This window comes from Tripterygium wilfordii, chromosome 23 (assembly GCF_013401445.1).
Source record: "Tripterygium wilfordii isolate XIE 37 chromosome 23, ASM1340144v1, whole genome shotgun sequence".
Classification (NCBI taxonomy): Eukaryota; Viridiplantae; Streptophyta; class Magnoliopsida; order Celastrales; family Celastraceae; genus Tripterygium; species Tripterygium wilfordii.
Window position 1 is genome coordinate 1779404 of NC_052254.1, and position 22070 is coordinate 1801473.

Here is a 22070-nt window from a genome sequence, read left to right on the forward strand (position 1 = left end):
ATCTCTTGTAGGCTTGTTGCATAGACTAGACTACTCTAACTCTTTGTAGACTCGTTTTCATGCGACCCCATGACCCAGAATAGACAATACACCTTCAATGTATTTTGGCGGAGAATTTCTAACACTTTAAACGAGATGAAGATGTGTTCTTTGGCGAACTCGAACTTAGCTCGCGAACGCTTTAGGGTCCAAACTTATATTAGTGTGCTTGATAAGACAGTAACAAAGACTAGCTAGACATATACATATATGGTAAAATTGGAGTGAATTGAAGAGCATGTGTGCCCGGGGAGAGAAGGAGAAAGATGAAAGCATGCACATGGATGAGGTGGTGACGGTGAGGCATCAATGTCGACCACAAAGCGTGGGAATGTCGAGACACGAGTGCTAGTGCACATACAACACAAGACAAGACAAAGGGATCGTATATGTAAGGACTTTATATTATTATAAATCCAAATGGAGGCTTTTGGATCCACGCCACTTGAAAAAGTATAGTTATAGAAATTTCGTTATATATATATATAGATAGATAGTGTGTGTGTGACAAGCGAGTGAAGGGAATCTTTTCAAACTTTAATATTGCTCCTAAGACCTTGTTACCTTGGCTGCTTATACATCAATGCCACTGTGAGTCTTGACTATTTTCTTACCTCTATGGCTAGGACAAGCCAATGCATGTGTAGGTAAGAACTCTTTGTATTGGTCAACTATCAAAAGTCATGAATGCATACCCAAGAAGTTCACCAAAACTTGTCTTGAATTTTAAAGTCTGCCCATACCGTTGTTGTGATTTGTGAATGCATGTGAAGACGATCATATTGAAGCAAAAGCGGGGAAAAAAAAAGAAAAAGAAAAAGAGAAGAAAAGAAAAAAGTCTGCCCATAAATCTTGGTCCTCGACGCATTTAAAACTTCATACACTATGCGTGCGCTTTGCAACCAAGTCTAGGGGAAATCAAGATCTATGGTTGATAGGAGATATCTACTTTCTAGTGGTTGATGAGGTGATCTCCTTCAACCCCTCAACTCACAGCAAATGGAGTTCACATTTCCAAACTAAATAGTCGGACAGGGAATAGGATTCAGAGAGCACAAACATATAACAATACATACAAGCTGCAGATATGAAGAAAAAAAATGCTCAACTATGAACTACCACAGGATTCCACAGTCAAAAGAAGTTGGCAACACGCCTTTCATAATTGTTGCAGCTGCATAATATGTAGCATGTGGACTTCTTAAATCCAGATGTGCTAACAATTCTAAATTTGAACAAGAACAAAGTTTCCATGCCAGAACAACCCATGAATCAGGAGAGAGTAATATTATAACAAAAGGCTCCGAAATGAAATCACATAAAGCATCATCCGCATCTGAAATTATCATTATCAAACAACAGGTTTTGAAATTCCACATGCAATGAGAAGACAAAGCTGGCCTAGGCTTTCTCTAACTTTAATGTATAGAAAATACTAGAAAACTTAGCTCAGGAAGCCTCGGGGGCTGGTTGAGTCACTCCATGCTTAACCAATAACTCACTCAGAGAGTCAGGTGAGCAGACTTGGTACTTGACATGTCCAGAAGGAGAGAGGAAAACTTCAGCCAGCTCAAGTTTATCGGAGGTGAGACTTGTGCTGTCCATGGTCTTGCTGAGTACCTTCAGTGCAAGCTGGACAGCCTCTTCTCTTGTGATCTCATCCTTGTAATCTTGTTTAAGCATTGACTGTGCTGCCTGGTTGTTTGCACCAATTGCAGCAGCTTTCCAACCACCGTAGTTACCACTAGGATCACTCATGTAAAGCTGGAAACCATAATTTTTGTCCCATCCAGCAAACAGGAATGAAACACCAAAGGGGCGGAGACCACCAAACTGAGTGTATCCTTGCTTCGTATCACAAAGCGATTGAACCAGCTGCTCAACAGGCATTGGCTCCTGGTATGCAAATGTATAGCGCTGGGCTTGGACTCTAGCAGTGTTGATAAGGATGTTCGCATCAGACATTATTCCAGCCACGGCACAAGCAACATGATCATCAATCTTGTACATCTTCTCAGTGGAAGTTGAGGTTTGCAGCAGCTTGGAAGTTACCTTCTTTTCACCGACCAACACAACCCCGTCTTTCGATAATATTCCAATTGCGGAACCAGCATTGCCAATGGCCTCCATTGCATACTCAACTTGATAGAGACGACCTTCTGGGGAGAAGATCGTCGTACGGCTATCATACCTTCTAGACATAATTAGTTATAACTGACAAAAAACAAGGAGCAAAATGAAGATGAAGACTCTGTTAGCACAAAAAAGCAGATGAAGAAAAAGCAAGAACATTGATCTGAGAAGAAAAGAGCTTTAAGAATCCAACATAATCAAATAACACAGTAGAAAAAAAAATCACAAGGAGAAGTTGCACGACTAAAATGCAAAAGAGCACATTAAAGAGTCAAGGTCACCAACATAACAAGATTCTTCTCCTAACCCTTCTTCTTCTTTTGGTTTGCAAATGGTGAAGTCAGAAATAAGAGTAAGAAATTGTCATGACATTTCATAACGGCACATTTGTGAATACAATTTCAAACGCATATGATGGCCAAGAGCAGTAATTTAACTCCAATCCCTTAAATATCAGCTGTTTAAAGTCATGCAATAACCACTAATTCTTTGAACCATGCATACGAGCTCAGTTCATCATAATAAAATATGGTGGTAGCATCATGTAAACTAAAATATCATTTTATCTATTTATGCAAGTAAGAATTTTCAGAAGCATCATCTGCATCTTTTTGCCTAACCATAGCCAAAGCTCCAAGTTGCTAACTGCTAGACACTTTGGCATGACTTCTAATGCAAGAATAGATACAGATGGGAGATATTCACTTCAGCATAACGCATCATTAACCGTAAGCCATTTGCATTTAGAACATCCACTTTCAGAGACAATAATTAAATACTCATCCCTATAATAGGGGCATTCCCTTCAGCACCAATACTCATCTTGCACAGTTTAATTAATGAAATAAATCACTGCCAAAAACAGTTTGTGCATGGTCAGTTTGTCACTACAAAAAGTGAAGTGAATCCTATGCCACTAGCATATGCAATCTTCAATACAACGATAAAGATAGGGAGAACTTTTTTTTTTTGAAATCACAACACATATGCAGATAGTACTACAAACAATGAAAATTAGTATGGTGAGTGGTCATTAGTCAGGAAAGGGGAAATGATGAAAGTTGAAGAACAAGCATCACCACTAATGCCAAGGCGAACAAACAATGCTCCCTGACAATTTTATTCCACTCCTTAGAATCAACAAAAATGAAATTTCATTTTTTCCTTTCATTCAGATAGTAATGCAGTAATGCTTTAAATTATTAGATCATTGTTAATTCAAGTATGGATACTGAAGAACACAAAACCCCAACAGCAACCACTTCCCAAAGAAAAAGAGCAATTTTTATAAAATAAAATTAGGACTGAAAGAAGAAATATAAACCTATATCATTCAAGCTCATTGCTTTCCCCAACCTAAACAGACAAAAACTTCTACAAAAAGAAAAAGAAGAAAAGACAAGCATTTTCATTAGACATGCATAGAAAACCCAAAATAAAGGAAACCGAGTTAAAACATTCAAAGATTAACCTAAAAAAACCAGAAACGGATTCATCTCCGCGGTAGTCAAAGGTTCTCCATTCAAGACCCTTCTAAGGTTCAAAACTGATATTGACAAACTATCACTGATTTCCGATTATCCAAATCGGAAACACACTTCCAAATTTCAGATCGGAGGGTTTCATGATTCAGCGATACGAATTTGGATGACAGCACTTGAGAGCAAAACTAAAGAAGAAAAGAAATTAAACTGAAGAGAGAGCGACGCACGCAGAGAAAGCTGTTACCTCTGGAGAAATGGAGTAATGAAAGCAAGAGATGTCTCTGCTGAAGCTCTTGAATCTGACAGGCTAAGCGCAGCAAGAAAGCACTCTTTATTCGATTTTCGACTAACCTCTCCGGCAAGAAAAACTCTGCGCCTGTCTGTGATATGGGCCTCCAAAGACCTGAAAACCCAAATTGGAGCCCAGAATATTTTATTAAAAGCCCAATGATAATAAGGTAGCCCAAACTTTACTCAGAACCGAAACTTCTCATGGTTGAGCCCATTGAACTCCGAGATGACCCAAGCCCAATTATTGTTCTTTTTCCTATTCGGCCTCCTGAAAATAAGTAACCCAAACTTACTTTCCTGAAACCCACGAAATTGTATTGGCCTATTGGGCCGATCTATCAAAGGTAACCCAAATAACTAATAGCCCAATAAAACTAAGAAACCCTGTTCCAAGCCCATCGAAGCCCGACAACATATCAACCACCTGCAGTTGTTCACTTCCCACCACCACCACATAAGCAGCCTCAGTTCGGTGTTTGGTGTGTTGCCAAGCCATCAGTTCCGGATCCAATAATCCGAGAAGCCATGGACTATGATTGCGGGTCGGGTGAGGATCGCAAGTTGATTCAGCCCAGTGGGCCTTGCTTTAAGCCCAATATTGTATTCGCAGATGCCTCTCAATAGTTTACTGTCAGAACCTGTGATTCTGGTTTCGTCTTCCTTCATAAATAATGATCTGTATTCCAATTTATGGCAGGCTGTGTCTGATGAATTTCCATTTACCTACAATAATTCATCAATACTGAAGACCAACAAAACAGAGCCTGGACCTATAACCCAATTATGTAATCCATCCAGACCTAATCCCTGTGTAATCTCCAGAAAGTGTTGCCTTCTTCTAATTAATTGTATACAGCTAAAGCATACTAGGAAGAAAGATACCAAAAATCTTATGGGCCCAAAGCAAATAAAAGAATAATAGTTGGCAATTAGGCTTTGTTTGCATCTTCAAAATGTCACATTGGAAAAGGGTGATTTATAAGGAAAGCCCAAGCCTCTGTCAAATGCCAAGGTATTTTTTAGGCTGAAGTACCAGGCTGGCAAGGACTCGGAAGAACAAGTCGTGTGGGTTCAGGTTCAAAACGGACAATATTGGTTTGTAGTGTTGGGGGTGGATTTCTGACTTGTAATTCCACATTGCTTGAAAAGTATCAAAAGATGTAGTTTATAAGAAAGGTCCAAACATCCTCAAACAATAAGATTTTTTTTCTCGGCTTAAATAATGTTCGACAACCAAAAAAATAAAACCATACAAATCCGATGTATCCATAGTGAATCGATAAACCAAAAGTACAAAACTGGGAGTTCTAATAGAAAAGCGTAAATTGAAATTAGTCTCTCATATTTGGCTTGTTTATATAATGAAGTGGCCTCTAATGGTAGGGGAACTTTTAAGGAACTACTAGTATTTGCCAAAGGTGACTATTTATTCACACCTTTACCCATGCATGCGTAAGGGGATTGTGATATTTGTGTAATAATGAGTGAAGATGATAATTTATATCTGTGTAATAATGAGTGAAGATGATAATTGCATGCATGCATGCCCTTACATCATGAACTGATCACTATCATGCAATTGGACAAAATCCATGTGCACTACCGCTTGGAAAATCCAGTGCATGCATGTAAATATATGAAACTATAACCACGAATCTTCAATGTCTTAATTATATCTTGTATACATATGGCCGACACTCATACTATTCATACTTTCACACACACATATATGTATAGGTTTGTCGTTTTGTGTAAAGAGATTGGGATTCTGGATACATAGTCACGGGTGCAACAGGGATGCACTAGATGTTAAACTTGTCCCACTCACAAACCGCGTTAAAGTTCATCCTTTGAAATAAAATTTCTACTTTTTCTGCTCCAATATCGAATTCGATGGTGATTATTCACTGAGGATGTAATGCTATTGCTAGCTGGTGATTTGATCTGTCTCTCAAGTCAATGAATCATGACAAACAATTGGGGATCACGAGTCCAAATCAAAGCACATCGGTCAAATAAGGAGTCATTATTTTATTGATAATCGAAAATGATACTATGTAAAGTATTTTGGACATTCAATATAGATTTAAATTTGGACCGTTGGATCACAAAAAATTCTCACGACATGATAAATTAATCTAAAACTCAATGGGTGATTATAAAAATATTGTTCATAATGTAAATCAAACGAAAGAGTTATTAACACCGTCATCAACACCTAAACCTACTTCACATGCTAAACTTAGGGACGACCGGTATAACAACCCTCCCTCAGCGTGACCATGAGAATATACATATAATATCCATATCTACTGCCATTAGGACAAGCCCGTCACCTTTCTTACATAAGTGGAGAGAACATGGACATTACATTATTTACATTAGCGTATAGGATAGGGCATGCCGCTGCTTAAAACCAGCTTTTGCTGATTTGGAGTAGCTTGGAGCTCTAACTTCAAATCACACTAAGATTCAAAACTTGATCAATATGAAACCCTAATCGCATCCCATATATTTCCAACAAGTTGCAATGTTTAGGACAAGAAAATCTATGTCTGCGTTCCCAGTCTCACATGGATAATTGGAATGTTGTTACCATTTGTTTGACTTTTTTCCAAACTTGTTTTCCATTATTGAGTACTGGCATATTCACTCTACTCTCTTGAGAGAGAAAAGAAGGAGAAGGATTTAATGATTTATGTCTTTTCTCTCCCTCTATTTATAAGAAGGCTATTGTCCAATGTCCATAGCAAGGAACTTCACTAAACACTCTCAAAGGGAGTGGTCATGATCACAATGACCAAGTTTTCTCTACCTTGTCTGCTAATCTTCCTCTTGAACTTGGGTTCTTTGTTTATCTCTCTTGCTTGCCCTTACTGCCCATACCCATCTCCTCCTACTCAACACCCACCAAAACCTCCACATGTCAAGCCACCCTTCCCACCAAAACACCCCCCTAAACCTCCCAAACCTCCTGTTGTAAAACCACCATATGGACCAAAACCTCCTTATGTGCCTAAGCCACCCAAGCCTCCTGTTGTAAAACCACCGGCACCATATGTACCAAAACCTCCTTATGTGCCCAAGCCACCCAAGCCACCAATTGTAAAACCACCATATGTTCCTAAACCTCCTCATGTGCCTAAGCCACCCAAGCCACCAATTGTGAAACCACCATATGTTCCTAAACCTCCTCATGTGCCAAAACCACCCAAGCCTCCTATTGTGAAGCCGCCATTTGTGCCTAAACCTCCTTATGTGCCAAACCCACCCAACCCTCCTATTGTGAAGCCACCATTTGTGCCTAAACCTCCTTATGTGCCAAAACCACCCAAGCCTCCTATTGTAAAGCCACCATTTGTGCCTAAACCTCCTTATGTGCCAAAACCACCCAAGCCTCCTATTGTAAAGCCACCATTTGTGCCTAAACCTCCTTATGTGCCAAAACCACCCAAGCCTCCTATTGTAAAGCCTCCATATGTGCCTAATCCTCCTGTGGTCACACCCCCATTCATTCCCAACCCCCCAATTGTGAAACCCCCAATACACCCTCCTCCTCCACCCAAACCTCCAGTTGTAACACCACCACCACCAGATGTGCCATGTCCTCCTCCTCCTCCAGCTGTGCCTGTGCCTGTGCCTTATCTACCACCACCACCACCAAAACAACCCACCTGCCCAATTGACACTTTAAAGCTAGGTGCATGTGTGGATGTGTTGGGGGGTTTGGTTCATATTGGTATTGGAAGTAGTGCTAAGGACACTTGTTGTCCAGTGCTTCAAGGACTTGTGGATTTGGATGCTGCTGTGTGCCTTTGCACCACCATTAAGGCTAAGCTTCTAAACCTCAATATTATCATTCCAATTGCTCTTCAGGTCCTCATTGACTGTGGCAAGACTGTACCATCTGGGTTTCAATGTCCTGCTTCTTAACTAAGGTATATAAATACTCAATACATGAGCATGTATGTACATAAAGATAGTGTGTGTGTGTGTGTGTATATATATATATATATATAGATGTATTGCTGATGATGTTTTTAACTAGCTCAATTTGTTTGATGCAGGAGACAAATCAACAAATTGGGACCCAAAAGTGAAAGGAATCTTGCATTATAGTCTTAAGCATATATATGTTTTTTTTTTAAATTTTATTTTGCCTAAACTAGTTCAATGTATGTCCATGGGTGTACAATCATGTTTGGTGATGATGATGTGATGGGTTTGTTGTTCTTGTTAATGAATGAGTATGAATTATATATTTGATTTTTGTACAAGTGAAAGATTGTTAGCTTCAAGGTGAATTATGCTCTCAGAAGGCTAGTTGAGTACTAAAAATGGATTATATATTTCTTTCTTCCAAAAATAGTCATGCACAACTTCACCAAGTCAACTAAAATTCCAACTTCTTTGAGTGAGAATCCAAATTTAGGTTGAAGAAATAGCCAAATACCCTCACATAAAACTCCACCACCATCGATCTGGGAGCTCCGTAATTCGTTTAAAATTGTAAAATCTATAATTTGAATCCAATGGTTTGGGAGGTGTGTCACATCACACCACCTTTATATCAAGATTTTTTAAAACGGAATATTCCTTTATACTCCATAGATTTTTTAAGATATCAAGATTTACCCTTCAAGCAAATACGAAGCCCGTATCATTTTGATAGATGCTACTTAATTTGTTGTTATTTAGTCTATGTTGTCATTGTTTTGATGGGAAAGTGAATTGTGATCTCTGCTTTTGCTTCAGAGATTTAGTATTCGCAATTAGCTCCGTAATCTTGCCTTTTGGATTTGGTATGATAGCAACATGTTTCAATTATTGTGTTTTGCGTTTGAGTAAATAGTGCTGTTGTTCACCAAAAAATAGGGCTCATTTCAATTCAGTCACCAAATTTTCAAATTTCTCAACTCGGTTACTCACCATTGAAATCCTTCTCACGATAGATCATCCGGTCACCGGAAAGTGACACATGACAACCAGAATCTCGCATGGCAATGCGGGAGTGCCATGTCTGATTTTAAACAAAATTATTCTATTTTGACGACAGAGTTGAAATGAACGAAATGAACCTTATCTTCCGATGACCAACTTGGCTATCCATAAATGTTTTGCTTTATGGGTGGCATATTGGGTCCTGGTTATGGAGTCTTGAGATTCTTGATCCATGTAAGTTGCCAACAGCTTTCATAATCAAAAAATATTTAAAACCACATTTTGATAACTAGATAAAAATACAGACCACAGGAGCAGGAAGCTGTGCTTTTTCCCTAGCAAATCCAAAACGACCCAACAACATTTATCTTGCATACGAATGTTACAGTTTTCAACATCATTTCCACGTCCCGCAGCTGTTGTATAGCAACTTTACAGCAACCCCGCACAAAAAAAACACTAAAACAAGCACATTTTGCTACATATCCAACCAGATTCAGCCATTCAGGCATGCAAAAGGAAGATCTACTTCTTTTGTTTTTCATCTCTCTCGCTATAGTACTCGTCGTCGTCATAATATTCTTCATCATCATCATCATCATCATCGTAATAATCATCATCATCGTAATAATATTCATCCTCATCATCGTCCTCCTTGCCATTTTGTAACAGTTCTGTTGACCTCAACCTCTCTAGAATCCGGTCCCTCATGGCTGTGCCCTGGAACACCCCACATTACTAGTAAATGTGCAAATGGTAACTAAGAAAATGCACAAACAAATAGCAGGGTTCCACTCTACTTATATTCAGAAATAATCCCATGTGCATGTAGTATGCAGAATTGCAGACACAGGTATGTGTCAATGTTACACGTATAGAGGCTCACCAAATTATGGCATCCTTCTTCGAACAGCGCAAGAAATCCAACAACCCATCGATCAGCATTTTCCACCCACTCGTTACGATGCATACCAGCAGTTTTTGCAACAATTTGAATCTAAAATGAAAGAACAGGTGACTAAAACACATGAAAATACGAAAAATTGGAAAGTAAATAGAATAAGAATTGGGATCTGAAATGAGAAATTAAGATAATTACACCAATAATCTCCATCAACACAGAACTAACAAAAGTTACATAAGGTTAATGCTCCACTGGATCATATTCTAAAGATAGCCAGTCCAGCAGAGCTGACTTGGACCAGCCCAAGTAGTCCAGTGATAGATAGATAATCATTCAACTAGTTCGGAATAATAAACAAAACACGCAGCAAACTGTTAGCACATTTGCACGTTCATCCATAATAACAGATCTAATAATCTATCAGAAGAAAGAACCTTTCGACAAAATCCAGAGCTCACAGTAAGTTAAAAAGAATAATCATGCATCAAAGTGCACAATCCTCCCTTGATATGCCTATTGGGAGAAAAACAAGACAAAAAGGTATGTAATGGCAGGAAAATATGACGCTAGATGAAACTCTACATCTTTCTATTTCCTTCCCCAAGCAAAATGTCATACCAGACTCTCCAGCAATCTATTGGTCTCATAGTGTTTATACTCTTCTAATAGCTATTCATTCTAGAAATGTCAGTCGCCTTTAAAAAAGGAAAAAAAAATTCTCCCTAGACCAAAGAACAAAAATAATTGCCATCTTATCAAAATTCTCTCCAATCTAAACTTTAACCAATGGAAGGAAGTCATACAGTGTTAGTTTGATTATAAAGCCCATCTAAGATTCTTCTTTCTCCATTCAAGCAAATAATACCATCTACAACCATGAAGAAGCATCGTGTTGCTGAAATCAATCTTTTCTTTGATACCATCTACCGAATCTTCTTAATTTTCAATCAAAATCAAATAAAGTAGTATCCCTTACCAAAGAAGTACAATCTGATTCAACAAGAAACTAAAAAAATCGCTACGTCGATGATATCTGATAGTCCAATAATTCCTTCGTACCCACAAGCTTGCAACAACATAGGGGAAACCAACATAGTAAGAGGGCAAGCAAAAGCCTAAAAAACGAATGTGGCAGTGTTTCTCTGTGTGCATAAACACAACCTGGGAAACAGTAACTTCATACTCTCTGTTATAGTGACCACAACCTACAATCAATGACCATTCTACCAGAATTCCTAATATATATAGTTAACAAGTTGAATTCGTCCATAATGATTTCATGGACTTTAGTTTGATGCTTAAAGGGCACTAGGATGGAAAGAGGAGAACAAAGGAAAACAGGTAATAACTCAATGCTAGAAAATATGCATAGTTGGCACTCATAACATTGCAAAAAGAACAATCCTGGCTTTTAGCATTGGAAGGCACTAAACTGTAACTGCAAATTTGACATAACAAAGTAATGGAAAAAGAAGTAAACGTTCTAAAAGCTAAATATTTACAACATAGAACTATAAATACCTTCTCGCCAACTTTTTCTTGTTGTTCCTTCACTTTCTCTTGTAGTTTTTTCAACCTCATATTCACCCTCAATCGCTTTTCCTATTTACAGGTAGGACAAAATCATAAATGGTAACTTACCCCCCAAATAATCTAATAAAGAACCAACTACGAACCAATACCTATAGAAAAATGACCAGACAGATCTGGGCTAGATTTATCCATACCTTCACATAGCTAAGATTGAGCTCTTTTCTTGTATACCCCCGATCCAAGTTGCGCATTACATACTGGTTATAATCTTTTACAATCCTCATAATAATGTCAGACGTAGATATTCCTTCAGTTCTTTTTGTTTCCTTAAACTTTCCAGCTTTTTTCACCTGAAATAGATGTCCACTCAGCATGGTTATACATTAAAGAAATGAATGTATAGACACTTAAAAACTGTTACTCAAGAACGAGGTGCTGTCTGAGTTGAGATGGTAGCGCCCTGTCCTCTGATCACGAGGTCAAAGATTTAAACATCGCCCGAAAGCTTGCCCACCAAAAGAAAGAAAAAGAAAATAGAACTGACTCTCAAAACATACAAATTCGTAGACATCGTTCCCAGCTCCACTAGCATCCGCATAGCTGCATAAATTACATGCAAAGAAAAACTCAAATGATATGCCTGAATGGTTAAGTTACCCAAGTAAGCATTAGAAATGAAATTTAGTACAATAAAGCAGAGCAATTGCAGAATGTCAAAATAAATATACCCACATTTCTGCACAATACATGATTTATAATACAAATTTTGCTTTCAAAATTCAAACGCGAAAAGAAGTCAATAAAAAGAGAAACAGGAAGAAAGGAGAGCAGCTTGCTCACTGTCCCAAACTTTCAATGCACTTATTTTCTCGTAGCATCATGACTGGTAAAATGTACAAGTAAAATTTAACTTGATATCCTTACGGAAGAGCATCGTGGGCTACAAAGTCGATCTTGTGCTTGTCAAGAAATTCTTGATTAATCACCCAAGGTGCATCCGGAATGACTTCATCCACCCACCTGTGGAAATGAGAAATATTAAAGAATGGATTCATAAAGCTCTTGATGACACACAATCCACATTTTGGCCTTAGTGAGGGGTGATTGTTCTTTAAGAGAAAAATACAAAATAATGCACATCCAGATTTAACTTGTTTGCAGAGTCACAAATGAAAATTGATGAGGATTACATAAGTGAGAGCAGCCCTACCTGCAATGGCGAAGAGACTCATACCGATCAGATTCCGTCATTACAGTTTTACCTTTGAACTTGTGAGTGGTTTCATCATTGCAACATCCAACCAGTAGGTAGGTGCTGGGGAACCTGAATTTTCAATTCGATCATGCATTAGTGATAAACTACGTATGTCCACTAAATCCTAGAAATTATATTCAACCAAACAAGAAGCACTACAACAATGAAAAAGTAGATTTCAAAGTAAATAGCTATTGACAGGGGTACAGAAAAATTCGAAGATTGTAATTCTAAACAAATATACATAAAAAAATACGCGAGAAACTTGGTTGAATTGTAAAGCACAATAGAATTACCAGAATGAGAAGCACGCACACAAGGAGGATAAATGAAATTCTCAATCACGAGCTTGTGAGAGGGATTAAAACAATACAAAAATTGGAACAAAAGAGAGACTCGCGAACTATTTTCAGATCAAGATTCCAGAAACAGTAATTCCATACAGAAACAAGGGTGGAAGAGACAGAGAAGAGGAATCATACGATTTCTTGGCTTGCTCGAGGGAGCGAGCGTGACCGAAATGGAAGAGATCGTAGATCCCATCGGCGTAGACACGTACCGGCCGATCAGACGGCGCCGAATCGGAATTGGAGTTCGAATGGTGAGGAGTAGAATTGTGATTGTCGTCCATTCGAAACACGCAAATCAACACAAAGAAATGTCAAAGAGTCGCTGGTATCCTGTTTTACATACGAAGATCAAGATGCGCTGCTTACGCTATTTTTTTTCAACTTTTTATTTGCTCTCTCTGACTGTCTCCGTTATTTGTGCCGCCCACCGAGTAAATCACGCTCACGCATTTATATATATCGGCACACCCACGCACACGTTCTCAACACGCAGTCACGCACGTAGGCGGTGGTCAAATAATTTGTGACAAATATTCATTTTTTTAGATGAGACCGGCAGCAACTCTCTTTTTTAGGCGCGGGTAAACTCATCTGTCTTGTGTGTAGGGGTGACAAAACTTTGTCTTCTGTAGATGATTTAATTTGTTCGAATATAAGTTATATATTCGAAATTCGAGTGCAAACACAAAATTCTTATCTGGTTTAAAATCGAGTTCATGTCTAAACATATAAATCTTGTCCAAACCCTAATCTAGATTAGGTTATTGTCAAGTTTACTTGTCCAGATTTAAACTAATCCGGGTTTGATCCGGACATGTATATATTTCGTAATCACGAGTTGTTGTCCAACTTGAAACCGATTTTTTTTCACCCCTACCTGTGTGTGGCAAATCAATGAAAGATTAAACTTTAGTGGGAAAACATGACTAGCATACATTTTTATCATTGGCCAAGAAGAATAGAAGATCATTAGCTAAAATTATTCAACTTAGTCATTCTTAACATTTAGCCCTAGTTTCACAAATGACTCATGCCAGCTTAATCTTATTTAAAGCAAGCTCAAAAAATAAAGCAAACATGTAAATCCTTCAAAAAAAAATAAAGGTATTTTGATCAATCAAGCCAAGATTTTTTTTTTTTTTGTGTGTGGAAAAAAGAATACAACTACATATGCAAGTGTACTATTGGGGAACAAATCAATATTGAGATGTGAAATAATATCATGAGACAAACCGTGTGGGAGTGGGGATTCTTTTTCTTTTTTTTTCTTTTCAGTTTGTATGGTGGGATTCTATTAATTATGTTTTGGTGTTGTTGATGTGTTGGACCACACGTGTATATATATGGAATAGCATCCTCATATTCATACCTTGTGGAGCCTCATTTGGTAGGGTAGGTCCAAATGTCCAATTAATTTTATTAACAAATGTATCATCACTAGAGGCTTCTTCATTGAAATTCAAATGATAAATTGACAATACATTTTGAGAATCATATTCCTTTTCTTATTAACAAGTGTATCATCACTAGAGGCTTCTTCATTGAAATTAAAATGATAAACCACCAAATAAATACAATTTATAACCTCCCATGTTAAATTACATCTATCACCAAATTGAAATCAATATTAATATAATCATAAACCACATAGTTATGTACTCTCATAAATCACATTTAAATGATAGGAGTTAAAAAGAAAGTAAGTAAAAAAATTAATTGCTTCTCTTTGAATTAGTCTAAGCTATTGATATTTTGTTAACACTTAATATAATTATATCTGTTTGGCAGTGTGTTTGCACTGCGTTCGTGCACCGTACATCACAGCACCACAGTTTTTTGTGACACGCCAAATGCTTATCAGCAAAACTCACCTCACAGCATCACAGCTTTTTACCTCACAGTACCTCACCTCATCTCACAGCACTCCCAAACAGCTTAATATATATGTTGAATTGTCTCACGTAATTAAAATATTTTTATGGGCATCATACAAGTTAACCCTTTTTTTTTAAAACCAAGAACGACACCATACAAACTTGTCATTTGAACATTCGATATGGACCTAAACTCGGGTTGTCAGGTCAGCGCATACAGAAGTTTCCCACCTGACCATAAGCATATTGCTCTCAGTGAAAATCGAACTCTAAACTCTCGAGTCCATACGGTTTGCCCTTTGGATATGTGGGCCTAAACTCACACTGCCAAGCCCGCGATCACAAAACTTTCATACCTAATGACAGGGCAAGTTGGGTCAAAGCCCACAACGTGATCTACCGGAAATTCACTATTAGACTCAAAACATATATGTTTACATAAGTGAACAAGAGAATACATTCTCATCACTAAAAGTCATAGGAGGATAGATGCAACCATTGGAGTACTGAGGAGGATAATGGAACATAGTAATATTAGTACTACTACCACCATCCATGGCACCTTTGTTGTTGTCTTTTCCTTTCTCTGGTTGTTCTTGCTTCAAAATCTCCACATGTTTTCCAAACCTCTTGGACATTGTTTTGGCAAGTTTTGGTGGATCAAATACTCCCTTCACAGTCACCAAAGACTTTTCCCTGTCTGGTTCCACACTAAGGATTCCCTGCACTGCCTCTATGTTTCTCTTAATGTCATTCACACACCCTTCACAGTGCATTGACATTTTGAATACTGAAGTCTTTATTTGAATCTACACAACCAGAATCAATAAAAAAAAATCAAAAATAATAATAAATAAAGCAAAAATACTAAATATTCTAGTGTTTTTTGTCCTAACTATCTTAAATGTTAAGATGAACGCATATGATCTGTGTGACATCGTGAGTCCCACAAGATCTATGTAAAATTATATGCGTAATGCGTCCATTTCAACATTCAAAAACGATATTTGTCCCAACAATTGGGTGTGTGGATATGATTTAAAGTGCATATGTGTGGGCTACACAACACCTTAAATTATAGGCACACACCTCAGCAACAGAGATCTCGGTTGCTGGGACGAGTAGTGTTACTGCTCAGTATTTTGGATAATTGGGATAAAAGAAAAACACTGGGATCGGTAAGATTGCCGTCAATAAAGTGCTAAATTGATCAAATAGAACAATAATATATCAAATAACATGCCTGATCTTGTTTCTTTTGTGGCTCTTTATTGACAGGAGCAGGATGATTTGGTTTTGGTGAGAGAAGTTCAACATTTCTGCTATATTTCCTTTTCATTCTCTCTAGGATTCTCTGTGGATCAACCCTTTTCCCTTTCACTGTCACTCTATCATTCTCTCTGTCAATTTGAACTTCTTCAATACCTATATAAAGCCATATTCATATAAAAATCAAATAAAATGAAGAAACAAAGGAAAATTAAGCAACTTTTTTTAATTGAGCATGACACCATACAAGCTTATCTTTTGGACATCCAATATGGGTATAAACTCGGGTCTTAAGGCGCGCATGCACAGAAGTTTTTACCTGGTTACAGAGTAAGTTGGGCGAAAACCCAAAAAAAAGAAAGAAAAGAAAAGCAAGCAACCAAGATGATTAATTGTAATTACCTTCAATTCCTTTCAAGCAAGAAGAGATTTTGTTGACACATCCTTCACAATGAATCAGAGCTTTCAACAATACATTTTTACCCTCATTCGACATCTTGGATCAATCGACTTGGTGTTGGTTAAAATTGCAGGACTTTCATGGAGAACTTGTAATGTTTTGCTGAATATCACCGGTTCTTCCACTTGATGTGGTAGTTATAACACTTTTTAAGACAACTAATTGCACTGTTGAACATATTAAGATGAGGTATATATATTAATATGAGTACTTAAGTTGATAAAAATGAATTTAAGACAAAATTAATTGTGTTGTGTGGTTACATAAGGATAATCTTCCCATCAGGTTCTTATCAATTTACCTCATCAAGCTTAATGAATTAATCAGATTTTGAAAAATACTGATACTGGAGGAGAAATTAAAATTATTGTTTTTGTTAGAAAATACATCTCAAACATATCATATTCATATTATCCGCTCTACGTCAAAGACTCGCACGGATTTGTTCTTTTGAGCCGTCTCCGAAGTACTTAGACCCAGAAAATGCCCTCACAATTATGTGAGAGAGTGCATTTTGTAACCTACCAATCCTCAATGTTAGTGATTCTTGGAATTCTTCCTTTCCTGTATTGCTATTTGTTGATGCTAGAATTGATCAGAATCCAATTACAGGATTTGAATTAAATTTGACAGGAGGCCAATTAAGATTGTTAAAATAGGGGGCAGAACTATATATGTTAGTTCTTGGACACTACCAATTTGGGCTCATCCCCCATCCAGTTCAATGCTCTGAGCCCAATTACCGCAAAGTGCAGGAAGTGGGCCAACGCAAGGCGATTTTGTGGAGTCACTCTTTGAATTGGCTCAGCCCGGCCCATCACATGGACGGCTATCGCCTATAGGCATCCACAAACGCGCACAAACATATTAGTAGTGAGAGTACATTAGAAAATGTATGTTAGGCCAAAATATACGTAAGGTTGCTTTCAATTTATTGGTCGAGATCAACCATTGCCAACTTTTTTTTTTAAACCGAGAATGATATTATATAAGTTTACCCTTTAAACATTTTATATAGGCTTAAACTTGTATCATCAGACTCATATGCACAGAATTTCCCCTTCTAACAATATGATAAATTGGGTCAAAGACCAGCGTGTGACCACAAAGGTATTGCTCCTAGTGCAAATCGAATTCAAGCCTTTCCGAATTCATACCATTTAATCCCAAAGAGATTCACCAACTAAACGATCACCCAAATGTTTAATTATGGTCCACTAGTAGCACATACGGGCATGAACTTTATTTATCCTAAATCAAAATATATAATAAATTCCACGTGTTTGACATTATATATATCTACTGTAACATGGTTGAAAATTTAAGATTGCTAATGATGTTGTTACTATAATCCAAATAAAGAGGGAATGATGCAAATCCTAGAGAATCAATAGTAATTCAAATAAATAAGCATTAATTAGGGCATATTTGACTTTTTTGAAGTGTAATTTCTCCTGTCTTTTTTTTATGTGATGCACCATGCACAATGTGGGACCCATGGTTCGCTCACATTCACCCCCTCTTCCCAATCAGACTCAAATCAATCCCTTTCTATGAATGTTCAAAATGCTAGACTCACCAACTATTCAGACAACTATAATTACTACATTCTTTTTCAAATACCGACAAATATGTTTTTCATATTCAAATCGAATATTGAATACATATATGTCTAACTCAATCATACATCACACACACGTATAAATATTATGTGCATTTTTCCATACAATTCAAATGACTAGCTAAATAGATTGGGAAAAAAACACATTTTCCTCCACTTAATAACCACGACTATGGCATTTTAGTGATTAAATTAAAAATAAAAGATGAGTGAACCTTTAATTCTAAATTATATGTCGGTTGTTTGTTGTTAAAATAACATTACAATATATATAAACCTCGTTTCTATATTATACTATCTAAATACCATTAAATTGCTCATTGAACTATAAACCATAACATTTAAGCAAAAATTTCATCGGATTCTCAGCTTGTAAGATATCTTTAATTAGGTTTAGATAGTCTTGACAATGGTGTAAGATATTTGAATGAGTTTATTATGATATAAGTATATAACTCTTTAGGTAATCGGAGTTGTAATGAAAATTCAACTCAAGCATCTTATAGAGATATTGTTCGTTTTAAGTCTTGAAAACTGCACGGTTTTATCCGTAAAAGTGTCATCTATAATTGAGAGGTGTTAGATTTTGACTTATAAAACATCAAGTTTTGTCGCAACTTTTCATTGTGGGACATTTTATCTTAACACGATCACTAAATATATTGATTACTTTCAACATAAATGGCTCGACACACATTGTAGCTAAAGAAATTCCCAAATCAATTAATTAACAAAACACATGGCTTTTGAAAACAATCTAAGAATTGACCCCTCAGGTCAACAACAAAATGTGAGTCAACCCCAAAAACAGGAAAAAAAAAATCTCTAATCCATCCAACATTGGCTTGTGGAATTACATAATTTACATAATTTTTTTTTTAAAATGTCGAGAAATATATTTTACATTGAAATCAAACTTTGAACATACATATGTTTAACCTAATCGATTGTCAATCGAACCACTTCTCGTAACTGACTTGCTTTATTCCCTCTTACGTCCCTCTCAGATCTCAATACAAGAAAGTGTTGCTTCTGTTCTCATTTGAAGAATAATAAGGCGGCCTAGTAGCAGCCGCAGCAGAGGTAACCTCCTCCACCACAAATGCCTCGGAAACCGGCGTATCCGGCTGAGGATTCCCAATTCTTTGATAAAACACGTCGTCCTGATTGCCGGAGAACATAAATTGCGGTTGGTTTCGCTGAAATTGTTGTAGTTGATACTGCATATGGTAAGGTGCCATCATCGGATTTGGAGGAGCGTCATTAACATGGGCTTGGGCTTGACTTCGTGGGCCGAGCTCAAAATCGATGTTATGTACACCAGGGTGTTGGACTGCGGACCCGAAAGGCGCTGTTGAACCGCCGGTGAATTGCTGCACCATGGCCCGGAAATTCGAAGCGTCCGTGTTGAGTAAAGTGGTTGGGGTCCGTCTAGAGGCCCGGGACCGTCTCCGAATGGGCTTGGACACGCGGCCTTCTAGGCTCAAGTTGGGACCAAATCCGCCAGAGCTAGAGCTGCTGAATTGGTTCGAAGTGGTGGTGGTGGTGGTGGTGGTGGCGGTGGTTGTCACGGCTGTTGTGGCATGAGGGATGCTCTTTGGGTAAAACTGGACCCAATCGTTGGGATTGTTAGACATGGTGAGTGTTTGAAGGGAAAAATGGTCTTAGTGTCGAGGTATTTATAGTGGGTATGAGTCGGTCAAAGTCAAACTTTGGGAAGATCCTGGCCGTTGATTAATTAAGATGGCACATGGGGATGAAATGAGGTTTGGGTCGTGTCGTTTTGAGTGGGGCTGTGGAAGATATGTTGACGGGGTTTGTATGGTTGATGGTGCATTGGTTTGTTTCCTGGAAGCAACCAAGTGAATGAGTAGTTTCAGCCCGTGTGGCAGACTCGGGTTATCAGATCAGCGTACACAGAAATTTTTGACCTCATGACAACATCAATGACTTGTTTGGTGACTTGGTGGTACGTGATCTTTTCCACTTGTTGATGATTCTTCCTGGTTAGAGGAAAGTGCTATGTACTCCCTTTTTTTTTTTTAAATCAAAGTATAAGATAAAAAATAAAAATTAACTCAATTTAAAAAAACAAAAAATAATATTCAATTTCAACCGAGTCCGTACATAAAATTTTCATATATTTATTCAAATGATGATTATATAGACTCATGAGTATATTCAGTGCACACGATAAAATTCATATTAAAAAAAAAAAAAAAATCAAAAATGCCGTACCAAACATGCCATACTTATAACTTATAAAAATAAATGTATTTTTGAGTTACTTTATTTTTGCGATTCATAATTCTTATAAAGTAAGTTTAATCAAACTTTAATAATTAGTGCATTTGGTCAAACTTATAATATTTTTTGAGTAAATTTAGATAAGGCTTAGACTCATGACTTTTTGGTCATGAGTGTATAAATTTATAGAGAAAAAAAAAACCCACGATTTTCTTTCTTGGTATGTTCATATAGTCATCAATTGGAATAACAAAATAAAATGGGGAAGAAAGATGTTTATGTTAGGTCCATCGCATCATAGTAAGAAAGAAAATTATTATAAGCATTTTGGACATTCTTCATACTATATGAAACATATAGAGCTTATGTTTCCATTAGAACAACAAAAACGAGTTCAAATCTTAACAAATAGGGCACGATAACGGAGGAGAAAAGCATATTGGCAAGACTGAGACGCCTCATCAATGCATAATCATTTACCTCTCGTGCTACAGGTAAATGATTATAAACTCTTGCACTTTATTTGTTATTAGAGAGCTCCGAGTATCAAGCACTCCTAATTGATCTTATTGACGTAAATGTTGGAGATGTCTCCTGAGCACATCCTCATAGCCCCTCTTAACATGACGCCAATTCTACCCCTTATATGGGATAGGGGACGCTGGAATGATTCTAGTTGAAAATTGTAAATCGAAACAGTTGGATCCATAGGACGCATCTTGTGGTGTAGACTAAAAACCTAACTGACATCATAAACCAACTGTTTAAATGCACAAATTTCAATGATTTAAGCTGAAATCATTTCTAAAGACAATTTTAGTTTTGAACCTCATAAATTCCGATGACTCCGACCCCAATTGAACAAAAACAATCGATTAACACTATATGCATCCCAAAAATAACTAAGTAAACCCAAATCTTAGTGCACCACAATTAAAAATATAACATTCCGTTGTACACTCATTTTTTCAATTTGGAGTAAAAACACAAACGACACCCCATCTCAAACCCTAAATCCCAACTCTGCCATGACAGCACCTTCTTCTCTCTTCTTCTTGATCATTTTCTGCAAGGGATCTTACAACAGCTAAAGCAAGTGACTTAGTTATTCCACAACACTCCAATCAATACCAGTAAAAGGATCTTTGATCGAATCAGAAATTGCAGAGTTAGGGAGACTACCTTGCTTAGCTCGTAGTTGGCATTACCAGGAAGGTCTTTATTAAGGTAAAGTCATCATTTCATTAGTGCCATTCTAGTAGTGGAGTAGAAACGTCCGCTTGATCCTGAATTTTTTGATTGGCAGAAAAGAAAGGCAGCCAAAGAGAACAAGTTCATAGAAATAGTTCTGACCTATTGCCACTGACAAAGAAGTTACGCCCCTTCTTCTCTCTGGTGACTCAGTCTCCGATGCTAGTCTCTATAGAGTTAAGACGATTGAAGCTTTGAAGGCTGAAGTTTTTGGGTTTCATGGTAGAGGAGGTTTGGGCTGAAAATGATAAGGACAAATGAAGTGTTTTAAGAATGCATTTTTTGACGAGAAATGGGGTGCACTTAATAATTTATGAGTGCAAATAATCCTACCCAAACACTCGAGAGCATACCATAAAACGAAGTTTATTATACTTTGGGAGCATCCGATAAAAAACAATTTTATTAAGGGACAATT

General features: G+C 37.3%; 5 protein-coding genes and 1 long non-coding RNA gene across 6 annotated transcripts; 2 read left to right on the forward strand and 4 right to left on the reverse strand.

The window, feature by feature from the left end:
• Nucleotides 1-1282: 1282 nt before the first annotated feature.
• Nucleotides 1283-4874, reverse strand: LOC119993662 (proteasome subunit alpha type-4-like). Its single transcript, XM_038840864.1, has 2 exons — nucleotides 3901-4874; nucleotides 1283-2253 (listed from the first exon to the last, which is right to left on the reverse strand). The coding sequence occupies exon 2, from the start codon at nucleotides 2239-2241 to the stop codon at nucleotides 1489-1491; it is 753 nt and encodes a 250-aa protein (XP_038696792.1). The 5' UTR covers nucleotides 2242-2253; nucleotides 3901-4874; the 3' UTR covers nucleotides 1283-1488.
• Nucleotides 4875-6676: 1802 nt separating this feature from the next.
• On the forward strand, nucleotides 6677-8224 carry LOC119993312 (36.4 kDa proline-rich protein-like). Its single transcript, XM_038840378.1, has 2 exons — nucleotides 6677-7885; nucleotides 8015-8224. The coding sequence occupies exon 1, from the start codon at nucleotides 6735-6737 to the stop codon at nucleotides 7878-7880; it is 1146 nt and encodes a 381-aa protein (XP_038696306.1). The 5' UTR covers nucleotides 6677-6734; the 3' UTR covers nucleotides 7881-7885; nucleotides 8015-8224.
• A 919-nt stretch (nucleotides 8225-9143) lies between these two features.
• LOC119993064 (choline-phosphate cytidylyltransferase 2-like) lies at nucleotides 9144-13369 on the reverse strand. Its single transcript, XM_038839975.1, has 8 exons — nucleotides 13063-13369; nucleotides 12536-12649; nucleotides 12250-12345; nucleotides 11883-11925; nucleotides 11520-11675; nucleotides 11314-11394; nucleotides 9775-9885; nucleotides 9144-9608 (listed from the first exon to the last, which is right to left on the reverse strand). Exons 1-8 carry the CDS (start codon nucleotides 13209-13211, stop codon nucleotides 9414-9416), a joined length of 945 nt encoding a protein of 314 aa, XP_038695903.1. The 5' UTR covers nucleotides 13212-13369; the 3' UTR covers nucleotides 9144-9413.
• Nucleotides 13370-15238: 1869 nt separating this feature from the next.
• On the reverse strand, nucleotides 15239-16569 carry LOC119993479 (heavy metal-associated isoprenylated plant protein 8-like). The gene is made up of 3 exons (XM_038840636.1): nucleotides 16476-16569; nucleotides 16048-16229; nucleotides 15239-15613 (listed from the first exon to the last, which is right to left on the reverse strand). The coding sequence occupies exons 1-3, from the start codon at nucleotides 16567-16569 to the stop codon at nucleotides 15239-15241; spliced, it is 651 nt and encodes a 216-aa protein (XP_038696564.1).
• Nucleotides 16570-18853: 2284 nt separating this feature from the next.
• On the reverse strand, nucleotides 18854-20065 carry LOC119993066 (VQ motif-containing protein 22-like). The gene has a single exon (XM_038839976.1). It carries the CDS (start codon nucleotides 19789-19791, stop codon nucleotides 19165-19167), a length of 627 nt encoding a protein of 208 aa, XP_038695904.1. The 5' UTR covers nucleotides 19792-20065; the 3' UTR covers nucleotides 18854-19164.
• A 1155-nt stretch (nucleotides 20066-21220) lies between these two features.
• On the forward strand, nucleotides 21221-22061 carry LOC119993726. The gene is made up of 2 exons (XR_005466565.1): nucleotides 21221-21628; nucleotides 21708-22061. It is a non-coding gene; the product is annotated as an uncharacterized LOC119993726 (long non-coding RNA).
• Nucleotides 22062-22070: the final 9 nt, after the last annotated feature.

Excerpts from the sequence above, each read along its gene's own strand:
- LOC119993662 (XM_038840864.1), bottom strand. The coding sequence starts at position 2,241 with ATGTCTAGAAGGTATGATAGCCGTACGACGATCTTCTCCCCAGAAGGT.
- LOC119993479 (XM_038840636.1), bottom strand. The coding sequence starts at position 16,569 with ATGTCGAATGAGGGTAAAAATGTATTGTTGAAAGCTCTGATTCATTGT. Across the intron at positions 16,230-16,475 it reads TTGCTTGAAAGGAATTGAAG|GTATTGAAGAAGTTCAAATT; the intron begins GTAATTACAATT and ends GGCTTTATATAG. Across the intron at positions 15,614-16,047 it reads CACAAAAGAAACAAGATCAG|ATTCAAATAAAGACTTCAGT; the intron begins GCATGTTATTTG and ends CTGGTTGTGTAG.
- LOC119993312 (XM_038840378.1), top strand. The coding sequence starts at position 6,735 with ATGATCACAATGACCAAGTTTTCTCTACCTTGTCTGCTAATCTTCCTC.
- LOC119993064 (XM_038839975.1), bottom strand. The coding sequence starts at position 13,211 with ATGGACGACAATCACAATTCTACTCCTCACCATTCGAACTCCAATTCC. Across the intron at positions 12,650-13,062 it reads CTCGAGCAAGCCAAGAAATC|GTTCCCCAGCACCTACCTAC; the intron begins GTATGATTCCTC and ends TTGAAAATTCAG. Across the intron at positions 9,886-11,313 it reads AAGAAAAAGTTGGCGAGAAG|ATTCAAATTGTTGCAAAAAC; the intron begins GTATTTATAGTT and ends CTTTCATTTTAG.
- LOC119993066 (XM_038839976.1), bottom strand. The coding sequence starts at position 19,791 with ATGTCTAACAATCCCAACGATTGGGTCCAGTTTTACCCAAAGAGCATC.